General features: G+C 34.7%; 2 protein-coding genes across 2 annotated transcripts in view; both read right to left on the bottom strand.

Annotated features, from left to right (window-relative positions):
* Positions 1 to 5,784: 5,784 nt before the first annotated feature.
* Positions 5,785 to 7,877, bottom strand: LOC107733971 (H-2 class II histocompatibility antigen, I-E beta chain-like). The gene is made up of 6 exons (XM_016545837.1): positions 7,787 to 7,877; positions 7,202 to 7,477; positions 6,642 to 6,923; positions 6,362 to 6,475; positions 6,246 to 6,273; positions 5,785 to 6,164 (listed from the first exon to the last, which is right to left on the bottom strand). Exons 1-5 carry the CDS (start codon positions 7,854 to 7,856, stop codon positions 6,251 to 6,253), a joined length of 765 nt encoding a protein of 254 aa, XP_016401323.1. The 5' UTR covers positions 7,857 to 7,877; the 3' UTR covers positions 5,785 to 6,164; positions 6,246 to 6,250.
* Positions 7,878 to 11,371: 3,494 nt separating this feature from the next.
* The window catches only part of LOC107733972 (H-2 class II histocompatibility antigen, A-Q alpha chain-like), a 4,287-nt gene continuing 1,578 nt past the window's right edge, over positions 11,372 to 14,080 (bottom strand). The window contains exons 2-4 of the mRNA XM_016545838.1: positions 12,879 to 13,124; positions 11,968 to 12,252; positions 11,372 to 11,832 (exon numbers count right to left, since the gene is read on the bottom strand). Coding sequence (XP_016401324.1) covers positions 11,711 to 11,832; positions 11,968 to 12,252; positions 12,879 to 13,124 — 653 coding nt within the window. The 3' untranslated portion in view covers positions 11,372 to 11,710. The remainder of the gene's footprint in view (positions 11,833 to 11,967; positions 12,253 to 12,878; positions 13,125 to 14,080) is intronic.

The following is a 14,080-nucleotide window of genomic DNA, read 5'->3' as shown; positions in this document are numbered from 1 at the left end:
GTATATCTATTTACTGTTGTCTGTCAGCACAAGCATTAAAAAACATATCATGAAAAAGTCTATGAAGTCTATGGCGAGCGAACGGCATTACAAACGCTGTGTTCCTCCCTGCCCACAATATCTGGCGGCGGGGGATAGAAGATTCAAACACACGCATACTAAACATGAATGTGATCCTATAAACTATTCAATAGTTATTCGAAATACATTCACAATAAATGATTAAGACCTGATAAGTCACATGTGGGTTACATACATGATATGGGGTTATATATAGCAATGATTAGTTGCTCAGGTCCTTTTAGGGTCATTTAGATGCATATTCACATGGAAATGCAGTTTCTGTGGCATTCTGTGGATGTAAGGATGCGTTCTGTGAAGACCAGAGAGGTTAAAATGTCTGTAATAAGGAATTTGTCTGTTCTGTGTTCTCCTTGGAATTGTCAATAAGTGTTCTTTTGTTTTAATGTTGAAACTGTTCTGTGAAAGAGTTGGTTAGGCTTGCCCCAGACTGGCTAGGGTCTGATTTATGACATCCTGTTGTCTTGGGCCTCTTGTGGAATTTTGGGCTCCTCAGGTTTCAACCATGTTTTGACCAAATCTTAGATTGTCTGATTCGGTCTGATATCCTACATTGCAGAATATATTCATGCTGGCCATGCATTGTGGAAAATGGGGGAAAAACTGTGAATGTTGAATCCATGCTTAACAAGCTCCTGTCACAACATCTCCACAGACATCTTCCTTTGTGACTGGTGGTGTTGTTCTCAATGCTCTTGACAACAAAACCACCAGCTGCTTCAAACGAATTTGATGGCATTTCAGGAGTTGGCTAAGTGTTTATAAACTCACCCTATTTCTCTTTCTGAATGTTGTGTTGTCAGTGATGATGTGTTGTTGCAGTTGTCAGTAAACATATGATGTTGTTTACTATCTCCATATTCACAATGTGTTGTCCCTGCTCTGCTGTGAACAGCTGTTTTCTTCCTCCATTGAAGGGTCATCTATCAATTCTGCCGTGAATGGTTAAGCGGCAAGATTTCTTTCAGTATGCAATACTGTAAAATGTATTAATGATAATGATATGATGATACTGGCTACTGTGTACAACTTAAGTTAGGCTGGACCCTCTGCTCAGCCTCCCTGAAACTCAAACCATGGTTGACCACCTGATCAACCAAAGTTGCCCGGATCTCATCTGTGATTTTTCTCCTCTGTCCTCTTCCTTGTTGTACTCCTTTTCCCCTTCCTCTTTGACCTCTTCTTCGTCTCCCTCTTACTTTCACTCCTCTTCCTCTAACTCTCTCTCCAAAATTGGCCTCCATTGTTGTCCGAACCAAGAGACCCATCCTGATATTTATAGTGCTCAAGCTCTGATTTCTAAGTGATCAAATTAGGTATAAGTGTCACACATGATCACTGGGTAGATAATCAGTAAATATGTGTGGCATTTACAGTTTTTCGCAATCGATTTGAAACAATTCTCTAAACTCAGGTCACTGTTCTCAAAACAGTTAATACAGTGGGCTGAACACTTTGTAATTGTCCTAAACAGATTGTAAGTTTTCATTCATTTCATACAAATTACAAATCATGTGAATAATTTTCAAATCATACAAATCATGTGAATAAGCTCCTTTTATTGGTTTTACACAAATCACAAACATTTATGTACCATTTGTTCAAACACAACAAACAAAACTCTGTAATTTGTCATATCATCAATTCACATGGTATATTTAAAATTGCCCCCAGACTGATAACTGCTCACTTAATAACACGCAACACAGGAAACACCATTTTTCTAATTGTTTACACATTTATCACAATTGCTTTAACCATAAAGGGGAACTATAAAGTATACAAAGAGCAAGAAAAAAATATGCAACAACAAAAAAATATGAATACATAAATAAAAAAGGTGGGGATGGGTAAAGAAAGAGGTGTAAGTCTAAAAGGTTTTGGAGCAGGTAGAGAAAGGGGTGTAATGAGAGAGAGAAGAAGAGTGGAACAGGTAGAAAGAGATGAGGAGAGAGGAGGACGTAAGAAAAGAGGAGAGGAGAAGTAGAGGGAAAAGAGATGAGTGGAATGGAAGGCATTGGTGTAGTGGAAAGAGCAAAAATGAGAATCTGTAAGAACACATGTGAATGACCAAACATTTATTAGAACTGAAGTTTGAGAACATTCAGGTGGACAATCAAATTTATTTTGAATGGAACAAAAGCATTGTTGACATGGTGATCCTGAACAACATCACCAGCCACAAAGGAAGAGGCCTGTGGAGATGTTGAGATGAATGTAGTGTAGATAAAATGCAGTGTAGATGAAATTCTCTTCCAGATGTAAATGAAAGGCGAGATCAATAATTCAGCATAATTCCTGTACAACACACACACACACACACACACACATACATATATATATCCACAGAGCTGTAAAAGACAGATCTCTATTATCAGAAGCGTTTGTTTGCAGTTCTTGCTGCTAAAGTTGGCACAACCAGATTTTAAAATTAAAGGGGCAATTAGTTTTTCACATGGGGGATAAGCGTTGGATATATATATTTTTTTTATTTCAATTAGATATATACAACAACAGAAGAAATCATATATATATATATATGCAACAAAACTCCCTGTTGATAGATTAGATGTTAATATATACTTTTAATAAACACAAGAGTGTTAACCATGTTATAAATCATGGTCTCTCCTTGAGAAAAGCTGGCCAAAGAGTTCAGCCAAACATAAACTGATCCACAGTGGCTTCAATTATCCACTCATTTCAGACAGAAAACCGGTAAGTAATTATATAATTCTGGTTATATGAGTCTAGTCTAGAGCCTTGTCTATTTCTAGTTCTAATTGTGTACTGTAAATGTTTCTTCTTGTTCAATTTTTTTCAGAATTGAAGTTTGAGAACATTTTGGTGGACGAACAAGACTATTTTCAAATGAACAAGAACATGCCATTGTTGACATGGTGGTCCAGATCAACACCATCCGCCTCAAAGAAATTCAGCAAAGAATAATACAGGACAATCAACTATTTCATAATATTCACCAGTGCAGTCTTGCCACAAATGGTTGTGTTCTAAGAAGAAATGCCATCCGGATGAAGCAAGTATACAAAGTGCCCTTTGAGAGGAACTCCGATAGAGTGAAGAAGTTGTGATTCCTGTTTGTTCAGGTCTACGTGAAATCCACACATTTACTGCACTTTTACTACAAAAAACAAAGATATGTATTTCCTGGACATGTCCATATACTATTACACTCTGAAAAAATTTGATCTCTATGTATAGTGCTGTGTCAAAGTGGGAGAACTCAATGTTCAGCAACATGTTTTCTTTTTTCTTTTTTAAACTAGAGGATTTTGGAGTTGGATAGCAGTGGACGGGCAGACTGGGACAAAAATTCAGCCATTGCACTGTAGCCACACTGGCCCACATTACCACACCAACACAGCCCCACCCACGGACACACGCATTCACTACTTACATTTGTGTACAGATGGTGAAATAATATAAGCAGTACCATATATGTAACAGATATTTAAACATTTAATGTATGTATCTGGCAAACAATGCTTACTACTTTTTAAAGTGCACACGTTTATAACAAATTTACACATACAGTAAAAACAAAAGAAAAAGAATCTGAGGATGTTGTAGAGTCTGTGTGCTGTTTATGCCATTTGTCTGCTGTTACTGTCATTCTCTACAGTATGTTGTTCTTTGTTGTCACTGTGTGGCACTAACTGTCCTCCGCTGCAGCAGCCGAATTTAAACCTTTTGAAAAGAGTTCGATTACTTTTACGCATTTAGCAGCGTCGGACCTAAGCCCTTTTTTTTTCTCATAGTTTTTCTGCACCGCCTTTCCTTTTTTACGGTTGTTTTCTTTTTTCTTTTTTGGAGTTGAATAACAGTGGAACTCATTATGAGTACCTGTATGTTGATGAAGCTGGCTTTAATCTCAACAAAAAAGCAAACGAGGAAGGAATATGATTGGCCATCGTGCCACAGTCAATGTTCCTGGACAACGAGGAGGCAACATCACCATGTGTGCCGCAATTACAACCACTGATGTTGTGGCACACAATGCTGTCTTGGACCCATACAACACTGAAAACCCCCTACATTTTTTAAACTCCCTCAGTGAAATCCTCTTTCCGCAGGTCGATCAGGAGCAAATGGAGCGAAATTTCATAGTTATCTGGGACAATGTCCAATTCCATCATTCAACACTGGTGCAAGAGTGGTTTGAACATCACCTAAATTTCAGAATGGTGTTCTTTCCTCCATATTCTCCTTTACTGAATCCAATTGAGGAGTTCTTGTCTTCCTGGAGATGGAAAGTGATTGCAACCCTTACAACCAAGTGAGTCTTCTTCAAGCAATGGAAGAGGCTTGTGGAGATGTTGAGGCAGAAGCTTGTTAAGGATGGATGCAACATGCATGCCGTTTTTTTCCCGCGATTCATGGCTTGTGAGAATATATGCTGTGCTGTAGATGAAATTCTGGCTAGATGTAATTGAGAGACATGATCAATAAAGTTAATTGTTTTAGTGATTGCAATTCATTCATTCATTCATTTTTTTTGTAAGAAACTCATTGAAGAACTTCATGATAAACGTGTATTTTAATTCATGTCTTTGTGTATCTAGTTGAATATGCTATCAAATCAACAGAGAACACTCTTGTAGTTTTGATGTCAGTATCTATTTTTAATAAATGCATTACTAGAATTAAATTAGTGCTTCATTATGCAGTAAAATTGAACTGTTTGGCCAACATAAGAATGTTTAGTTTGCTGTGTTAATTGTTTTGAGAGCAGTTACATTCATTGGAGAAATGTGTCAAATTGATTGAGAAAAATGTAAAAAACAAGAGCTGTTAGTTTTGAATGAGGTGTCTAATGTAGAGAACTGTGTTCAGCATTTTGCAAAAAGTATGTTTTTAAATGTTACATTTTAAATGTGCCTGCAGTTTTGCAGACTTGTTCTAAAGATTCAGTATATGAGTGAACGGTTTCACTGAGTGTGCCTCAAGAAAAACTATAAGTTTGTAAGCAGTTTTGAAAAACTGTAGTATTTTGACAGTCATTGTGCTATGATTGGCTGATGTTCTTGTTGAATAGAAAAGGTGCTAGTGTTTTGACTTAATGATTAGTGATTATGATTAGATAATGATATATTGAGTCAAAGGTGCTGTGTTTTAGAAGAAAAAGGTTTTTTTGCATTTTGAATTTTGTATTTTGAAATGTAGAGATAGAATTTAATGAACAAGACTTTAACTATTTGGCTAAATGTGTGTTGTATGTGTGTTGTTACATTAAGATTTTAGAAAAAGTATGTTAAGTATAATTAAACACTTAGCAATTGTAATTAAATTAAAGATGCACATAGGAACATTTCTCAGCATTATTTTTTTTAGATGTTTTCAAATGTTTAAAATTATTTGTACTCACGAGATGAAGAGTCATTTCAGTGATAACCTCTAATCAGCCAAATACTACTTGTATCTTACCTTTAACATCTGCTCATTATTCATAGCATTTTTTTCATCAAGTTTTATCTCTCTAGAACAGTGCAAATATTAGAAAAACCCAGTTTTAAAGCCTAACAGGTCTAAAAAATACTGATCATAGAATATAAGTGAAGTCTACTAATACGACTACTTGTTTGAATATAACTTTAAAAAAGTTTGTGAAAAAACATTTCTTTATGACTGAAATGTACATGAAAATCAAGAAAAAAGAATACGTATAAGTAAAATATGCTCATTAGATGTGCTTTATTTGTACAGGTATCATTTATTCAGCATAGCAACAAAGGCTTGGTTTTCCATTTCAACTTTAACAATTCTTTGCTTGTATGTACATTATTGTGTACAAGGGATAAACTTGAACAATAATCTTTATTATCTCTATATTTCACACATCATTCACAATACATCACAACACATACTGCCAACATTGCATACTGTACATTGCATCTTCACATGAAGCTCACTGAAAAATAAGTGTCAGATTTGATGCTATATTTAAATCATAGTTGTTTTAAATTTTAGAAATGAAACACCAAGGATTGTGGAAATTAGGATTGTGTATGATAGATGATAGATAAATGCTTCATTATTAGTCCACATGCAGTCAGTATGAGGATCTGAAATTTGAATAATTATTAATCATGTGACCGAGTTTGACAAATGAGTCTGAGTTATAAAATACATAATGAGACACCTACCATCATTAATTAGGTACAAGGATCCTCCCTGTCAAAGTAAAAATAAATAATAAAAAATACATGCATATACAGGAATGTAAACACATTAATATCAATCTGAATTAAACTAAACTGACCTGCTGATTTCTTCTTGTAGTAAATGAGTCCAGCAGCTGCTAATACGATTCCTAGCACTAGTCCAGAGGCCCCGATAGCGATTTTATTCCTCTCAGCCTCAGGAGGAGAGGGGTCTGTACACACATCACTTTGCATTATTACAATATTTACAAATATAAGTATGTGTGAGAGCAATAAGAGGACTATTTCATATTTTCTATTTGATCCTACATTGGCCTGTCAAAATATACCATTTACAAATGTAGTACAAAATGAGAGTAGGTGAGTATCTCATCTTACCCCAGTCATAAATCATGGGTTTACTGAAGCTGGCATGCTCAACCATACAGGAGATCTTCTCTCCAGATTTGGGGCTGTACTCCAGCTCAGAGTGAATCTGGTAGTACCAGTCCCCATCAGCCATCTCCATAGTGGAGGTCACTTCAGAGGTCATCAGTTTACCATCTCTCAGCCAGGACACTTTGATGTGTTGAGGATAAAATTCATATGCGCTGAACATCAACACAGCTGGATGTCTGCCACCAGCCCGCGTCACTGAACTGAGCTTAACCTTTGGTTTCACTGAATCAAGAAGAGTAAAATTCTAAACACACAGTTTCCAATGCATGTCTCGTATGTAATGTGTGTGTGTGTGTCGGTGGGTGGTAGGGGTGTTTTTACTTAAAATATACTTTTCACATTAAAATTACATTTCAAAATGTCATTAATGTCATGCTGATATTAAAACATTTTTCATATTAAATATTAGTGTAAATGCTTTTGTAAAAATAACAGAAACTTTTAAAGCAAGAGTTCTATGTTTGAGAGTAAAGATCAGAAAAGAGTCTTGTGCCACTCACCTGTTTTACTACGAACAGCTGAGTCCGAGATTTGAGCATTATGTTTGCAGAATGCATCTACATCACCTCTCTCTCCCTGCAGAATGCTGGTGTCATTGTTCCAGTACTCTGCATTTCTCATTCCATACTCACTAAACCCCACATACTTCCCCAAAGTGCTGTTGAACTGTGTGAACAGATATTTATTGAAATAAAAGCTGTCAATATACACCATGTCACTGAGATCAGGGGAGCTGTAGATGCATCTTGACCAACGGGTTGTGAAATATTCATTAGCTGAAACAGAATGTAGATACAGAACAATCAGTTTTGTCAAATAATTATGTAATCGGTATAGAAATAGAAGAACTTGGATACATCAGCCACTTGCAGTACTTGGTTGTCTTTTCAAAATAGTGCTTTTTAAATAATATCTACTCCAGAGAGTCCAAATGACCATTAGAATGAGTTGCCCTTCTTAAGGAAATGTTACAGTAGTATGATTTCAATAATTTTACTTTTACTACAACTGATAATAATTCATATAAAATAGTAATTATTGTTGATATTTAATTATATTACTTTAATACCACTTATTTTACTTACCACTTTCTGCTAGAGTGAATACAGACACTGTGAATATGAGATGAAAACTGAAGAGCTTTAGCAGTGACATTTTCACTCACACTGAATCCCAGCTGAATGCTGACTGGAGCTTTGTTAATTTTCATGAGATTGATGTCTAAAATGACTGGCCAATCAGTCACACTGCATGTATAAGTGTCAAGTGTTGCTAGGCAGTATACTTCTTTCATTTTAAAACACAAACACTGTTCAGTTATCTTTAGAATCACGTGGAAAGACAGTATGTCCAGCTGTAGACAGGCTCTAAAAGCTGCCAGGGCTGAGCATCTCCACAAACTCATAGAAAATAACTAAAGTAATCCAAGGTTTTTTTTTTAGCACCATGGCTAGATTAACAAAAAAAAATAAATGAAATAAAAAATTGCAGTAATTTATAACAAGACCAGGTGAAATTGCCAGATTATATAAGCTAACACTCTGTGTTAAATATGTAAAAGATTGGATGACCAATAATTTTCTTCTATTAAATGCAGATAAGACAGAGATAATTATTGGACCAAAAAAAGTACACAAAATCTCTCAGAATACAATTTGCATATAGAGAGATGTAATGTTACTTCTTCCTCTGCAGTCAAAAATGTGGGTGTTAAATTAGACATCCGAGGACCTCTGCTAACTACTGTATGAACCAATTTACAAAGCTGCCAAATTTCCTTTACATTACTATAAATAACCCTAAATTATCCAATGACTAATTTAAACAAAAGTTGTACTGTGCAGAAACTCATATATTCCCTACTAAACAAAGCTAAGCAATTTTAATGACATATACATATTTAGTCAGCAACAGTGGTGTAGCAAATCAGCCATGGACCCATATGCAAAAAAAATTGTACAGGCCCCCCAAAACGTCATAAAGTGGGCTCCAACTCGGGTAACTTATGTTAACTTATTGTTGTCTTTTCCAAGGTAAATAATGTTGCGTGACTATTCACAAGCTGTTTTATTGACGTTAAATGCTTGGAAATAATAGCCTATTTAACATTTTCAAATCCATTTGTTATTTGTAGCACACCAGCCACCCAGTAATCGCAATAAGCTTTGCACTTCATTACTTTTAATATAACACAAAGGCTTTAAATTTTGTCAATTTTATCATGAAATACAAACAATAAAGTGTTTTATGCTCTTTAATGTGAAGTGAGATCATTGTATTCGCCTCAGTTCAAGCGGCAGGTGAATCAATCATCTTTTCCTCTTTACTACTAGATACAGCATGAAGTAAACTTGAATGAACACCAGAAGGTGTGTTGAAATAAATCAGAACAACTTAAAACAAATATCTCATGTAATCAGTCAATCAGTGTTTCGAAAAACATCAATAAAACAGCCTGCCATAAAAGTCGTAACATAACAGTTAGCCTACCTCAGAAAAGCCAACAATAGGCCTACAACTTTGCCAACATTGTATTAGTATTTTCATAAATCAGTAAGTTCACTGAGTTGGAGCCTGCTTCAACCTTTAGAATGTTTTTATTGCTGTTTTTCAGAATGAAGAATGAAAGGTTGGATGCCAACCTGTTTTGTTTTATTTTATTTTATTTTTATTTATTTTTTTGCAGAGTAGGAGGAATTTTCACATTAATTAGCTTTGTTCATGCAATATAGCACAACTTTATTCTCGTAATTTTTACTTTATTCTAAAGATTTTATGACTTTAATCTAGTCTTAGATTTTTGTATTATTATTATTTTTATTTTATTAATTTTACTAAAACGCTGCTGTATTTTCTAAACTACTGCATGCAAACACAATCTTGGCACAGCGGCCCAAAATGTTTAAAGAAAAAAAAATCTACATTTCAGCTGCATTCTCTGGGCCTTTCTTTCGGCAAATTCATCCACAATGTCCTTGGTGTTTAATTTAAGGATTTGTGTATTCTCAATGAATGCCTAGTTTCAAATAGTCTGTTCTGCATCATGGTGCTCTGCAAATAATTTTTATTAGCCTCAGTTTTGAAAATGTGCGCTCAGCTGAAGCCACAGTAACAGATGAGAATTAAAACGAAAGAAAGAGAATTAAAACATTGCAGGTGTCACTGAAGCTAGTGATGCAGTCTTTTCAACTAGCTAGCTACCAACCTCATGCAGTTATTTTTTATTATTATTATTTTTATATTATTTTATTTGGCCGCAGCAATGCAGCATATGCACATAGTTAAAAAATGACAGTTCTATGGCAGCTGCGGGGTGCAAAAATAACAAATGCACACCAGAAATTACGGAGCCCTGCACATGACATGCAGACAAAAAATACATATTAATCATGGCCATGAATTAAGAATTAGTTTCCTCGTTTTAATTAAAAGATCCTCCTCGGCAGACCCCCAATCCGCCCAGGCCCATATGCACATGCATACCCTGCATACCCAGATGCTACGCCCCTCGTCAGCAACTATAATTCACACTAAGATTATACACTACGCCATTTCAACTGTTACCTTTGCACAAATCTTTTAAGTTTCCAAGTTCATGTTTTATATTTCATTTATGAGCTGTCCAACCATGCTATATTTAGAGTCCCTTGCCTAAGGGAAGCCTCCACTGTTACTGGAACAAAATTAATGAGACAAAAGGATGCTTTTTTTTTTTTTAATTTATGGATGTCACTGGAGACGTTTCAGTACACTGAATAAACTTTTGCATAGAAACATCTAGATACATCGTTAACTGAATGCCTGGGTGCTAATCCTCAATATGCTTGCACAATATATTCAATTTGGATTCAACTTTACTCGGGGTCTGCTTAACACTACCTGATCATTTCAATGGTATTCAACAAACAGTGATTGACTATCATAAAACTCTGAAAGTCATTCAGTGAAGTAAAAGCTATAATGTGATCATGATGATCAGGATGTAACTTGCAATTGGTAGATTTACTACAGTCAAAAGTTGTAGCCTTTTTCTCCAAAAGGAGTCATCATCATTAGCCAACATTAACACAAATTTTATAGAAGTTGTTGTTTCTGCTCTATTTATGTTAGACAGTAGATTTGGTTAGTGGATTCACACAGTCATTCTGTATTGGAGTTTTAAAACACTGTTCCAAAATATAATTCCTCCAGGTTTGTGCATTAATGTTATTAAGTAGTAATGGGTTAACAATCTTTTCACTTTAAAATACTGTTGCAGATTCTAAGTAATTCTTCCAGGTTTGTGTGTTAACGATTTATTAATTACAAATGGGTTACAAATGTTTTCACTAAGAATTCTGTTCCACATTAGAATTCCTCCAGATTTGTCTGTTAATACTTTAATGGGTTACCAGTATTTTCACTTCATAATACTGTTCCAGATTATAAGTAACTTCCCCAGAATTGTATTGTTATAATGCATATGAATGAACTTGCTGTTAGTTTTCCACTATTTTAATAAAAACTTATAACTAATATCTCAGACACAGTATCCTAAAAATCACCAATTCTACCAGATTCTACTTTATTTGAAGTATACATCATAAAATACATAGGACAATATTTAGTAGTAAATATTTATAGTAAATTAATTTTAATGGATTACAATAATTACATCATTTCTACCTCACTTTCAAATGTATGTTGTTTAATTTGTATGTTTTTAATTTTATACGAAATGGAACTAAATCTAGCAGGAAAGGAAACGAGAAAGTGTTTTTAGTACAATATATCTTATGAATTGCAAACTGATCTGTGAAAGTTAACATCAACTATCATTTTTTTTCTTTATTCTAAAGTATTTTAAACCATCCAGATTTAGGTATTTATGTATTTATCTATCTTTAACATCAATATTGTTACCTGCCATGTAAAATGACACTCAAGAGCACAATAGCATTATTTTAAAATTGCTCAGCTGCAGTTCATTTAAGAGATCTTTTCTTTTGTTTGCCTCCATGGCTCCATAGTCAGTTGCAGTTGTTTCCTTTAACAAGGAAGAAGGTTCCCATAGCGACTCCCAGCAGCCCCAGAGTCAGACCCACTCCACAAAACACTGCTGGACCAACACTTGGGAAAGCAACATCAACATCTGGAAAATACATGCATAGGATATTTGAAGATGCATTAATATGATAACAGCTGAACAGATCATTTCAACAGAATAAAGACTTGAAAGAGTACTGAAATGCAGTGTCCATTCATTCAATTTGAAAACCACACTCACCCCATGTTTTGGTCTGAGGTTGACCCTGGAGGGCTCTGTGGTTCACTGTACAGCTGTAAATGTCTCCTTCAACAGGTGTAACCTTAAGAGTGGAGAAGATGTTGAAGGTACCATCATTCCTCGGACGGTACTGACTTAAACTCATGCCCTCTGTCACATTAACATTATTCTTTGTCCATGAGATGCTGAGAGATGGAGGATAGAAGCCAGTCACATGACAGATGAGAGTGTTCTGAACACTCAGCTGTACATCATCTTTTGGATAGATTGATGTCTGAGGTGCATCTAGAAACACAGATAACTGTATTCATTAATTCATTAGTTCATTCAAATGTATTTAGATATCTTAACTTTATTCAAATTATATACTTTTAAGGGAAAATTCGATGACACTAGATGCATGTTATATAGCTCATTTCATTTCTGTTTCCAGACAGATTAAGTGTTCACATCATGGCAACACTTTACATTAATGTTAACTTTGTTATAAAGAGGTTCATTAATCAATAAGAAAAAAAAATGAAGTGAGTTAAGCCATTACAATAAAGAACATAAACACATTACTTTTCAGTATGAGATTCTATTTTTGCTGCATCATGATATAAATCATGAAGTTGGTTTTGATTCAAATAAGCATGAATAAATCTTTATTAAGCATTTATAAGACAAATTTACAAGGGCTCACAGATATTGTGTGAAAGTTGACTTTTTTATTGATGTTATTATAACTGCGTATCAATCATTAATGCATTTGTGAATACAGTATGTTTTAGTCATTAATGAAACTCTTAATAAACCCTTATCAAAGGGAACATTGATATAAAGGTTTCCTCATGTTCATGCATTTTTCTTTTCTTTTTTCTTTTTTTATTCAAAAATTAAAAAGTTCATAGCACATTCTCATTCTTTACCCATTTCTGGTGGTGGACTCTTGAAGGTTTTAGTCCACAAGGCTAAATTACTTCTGCATATTTCTGTATTCCTAACACTGTATTCATACAATCCAGGAAATGTGATAGGATCTCCAAAATCAGGTAATGTTTCTACTCCTCTCTTCTGATTAAAGTCGGCATGCCACAGCTCCTCTTCATCAAATCCAAACATTCTTTCTGCTTCCGTATTAGAGCATATTCCAATTGCGAAATCTTCATGAACAACTGAAAAAGATTGAGCATCATAAAACTTAAGTCTTAGGGTTAACAATTTTGTAATATACATTGAATAGCTGAAGGGAACAAAAAAAGTTTTCATATTTGATTATATTACATTCTGTACTGCAGATATATACCCAGCATATGCTGTGTTAAACTAAACCATCAACCAGTTGCAGCCAAGAAAGCAAACCAAAGCAAAGCAAAGCAAAGAAAAGAAAAGAAAAGTCGGTAACAACTATATTGGGGGAGTTTACTATTGCTCTAATAAACTACTTACTCTTACTACTCTTACTCTTACTCGCCAAAAAGAGAATAAAATACTTTTTTCACTATTATAAGCATATTTCAGTTGATTTTCAGTAAGATGTGTAATAACAGTATACACTTGATAAAAATGGTGCTAAATACTGTAGCACTAAAAGTGGTTAATTGACTCGTAATCATAGGAGAACCACTTTAAGTGCTATATAGCACCTATCTTTAAAGCTATACAGCGCCTTTGTCAAATGGTGTTACTGTATGTAGAACCATAAGAGGAACACCATTCTCCTCCTAAGATTTTAGATATGTTACTCCTCTCTCATATGTTTGCTATGAATGGGAATTTACTACAATGGCAAAAGCTGTTTTGAATCACTTTTATGCTTTTCTAAGGTCAAAAAGTCTTGTTTGGGGGCCCTGGAATATTTCCTTATAGGGGGACCTTGGGGCAAAAAGGTTGAGAACCACATTATCTTCAGGAAATACACTGTATTTTAATATCATTTTTTAATCCTTTCCCCAACTATAATATAACAGACTAAGAGAGATTTAGAGAACTTTTAAAGAACTATACAGGGGCTTAACAGGATCTTTATATGGTAGCGGTGCTATATAGCACCTCAACCACACAAAAGAACTGCTGAAGAACCATTTGTGAGTGAGTGAGTGAGTGAGTGAGTGAGTGAGTGAGTGTGTGC

This window comes from Sinocyclocheilus rhinocerous, unplaced genomic scaffold (genome assembly GCF_001515625.1).
Source record: "Sinocyclocheilus rhinocerous isolate Xijiao unplaced genomic scaffold, SAMN03320098_v1.1 scaffold15967, whole genome shotgun sequence".
Taxonomy (NCBI): Eukaryota; Metazoa; Chordata; class Actinopteri; order Cypriniformes; family Cyprinidae; genus Sinocyclocheilus; species Sinocyclocheilus rhinocerous.
This window is presented reverse-complemented; position numbering and strand designations above follow the sequence as displayed.

Bases quoted from the DNA above. Each gene is read 5' to 3' on its own strand.
- LOC107733971 (XM_016545837.1), bottom strand. From the start codon at position 7,856: ATGTCACTGCTAAAGCTCTTCAGTTTTCATCTCATATTCACAGTGTCT. The intron at 7,478-7,786 runs GTAAGTAAAATA...ATTCTGTTTCAG, and splicing joins ATTCACTCTAGCAGAAAGTG to CTAATGAATATTTCACAACC. The intron at 6,924-7,201 runs GTGAGTGGCACA...TTCTTGATTCAG, and splicing joins AGCTGTTCGTAGTAAAACAG to TGAAACCAAAGGTTAAGCTC.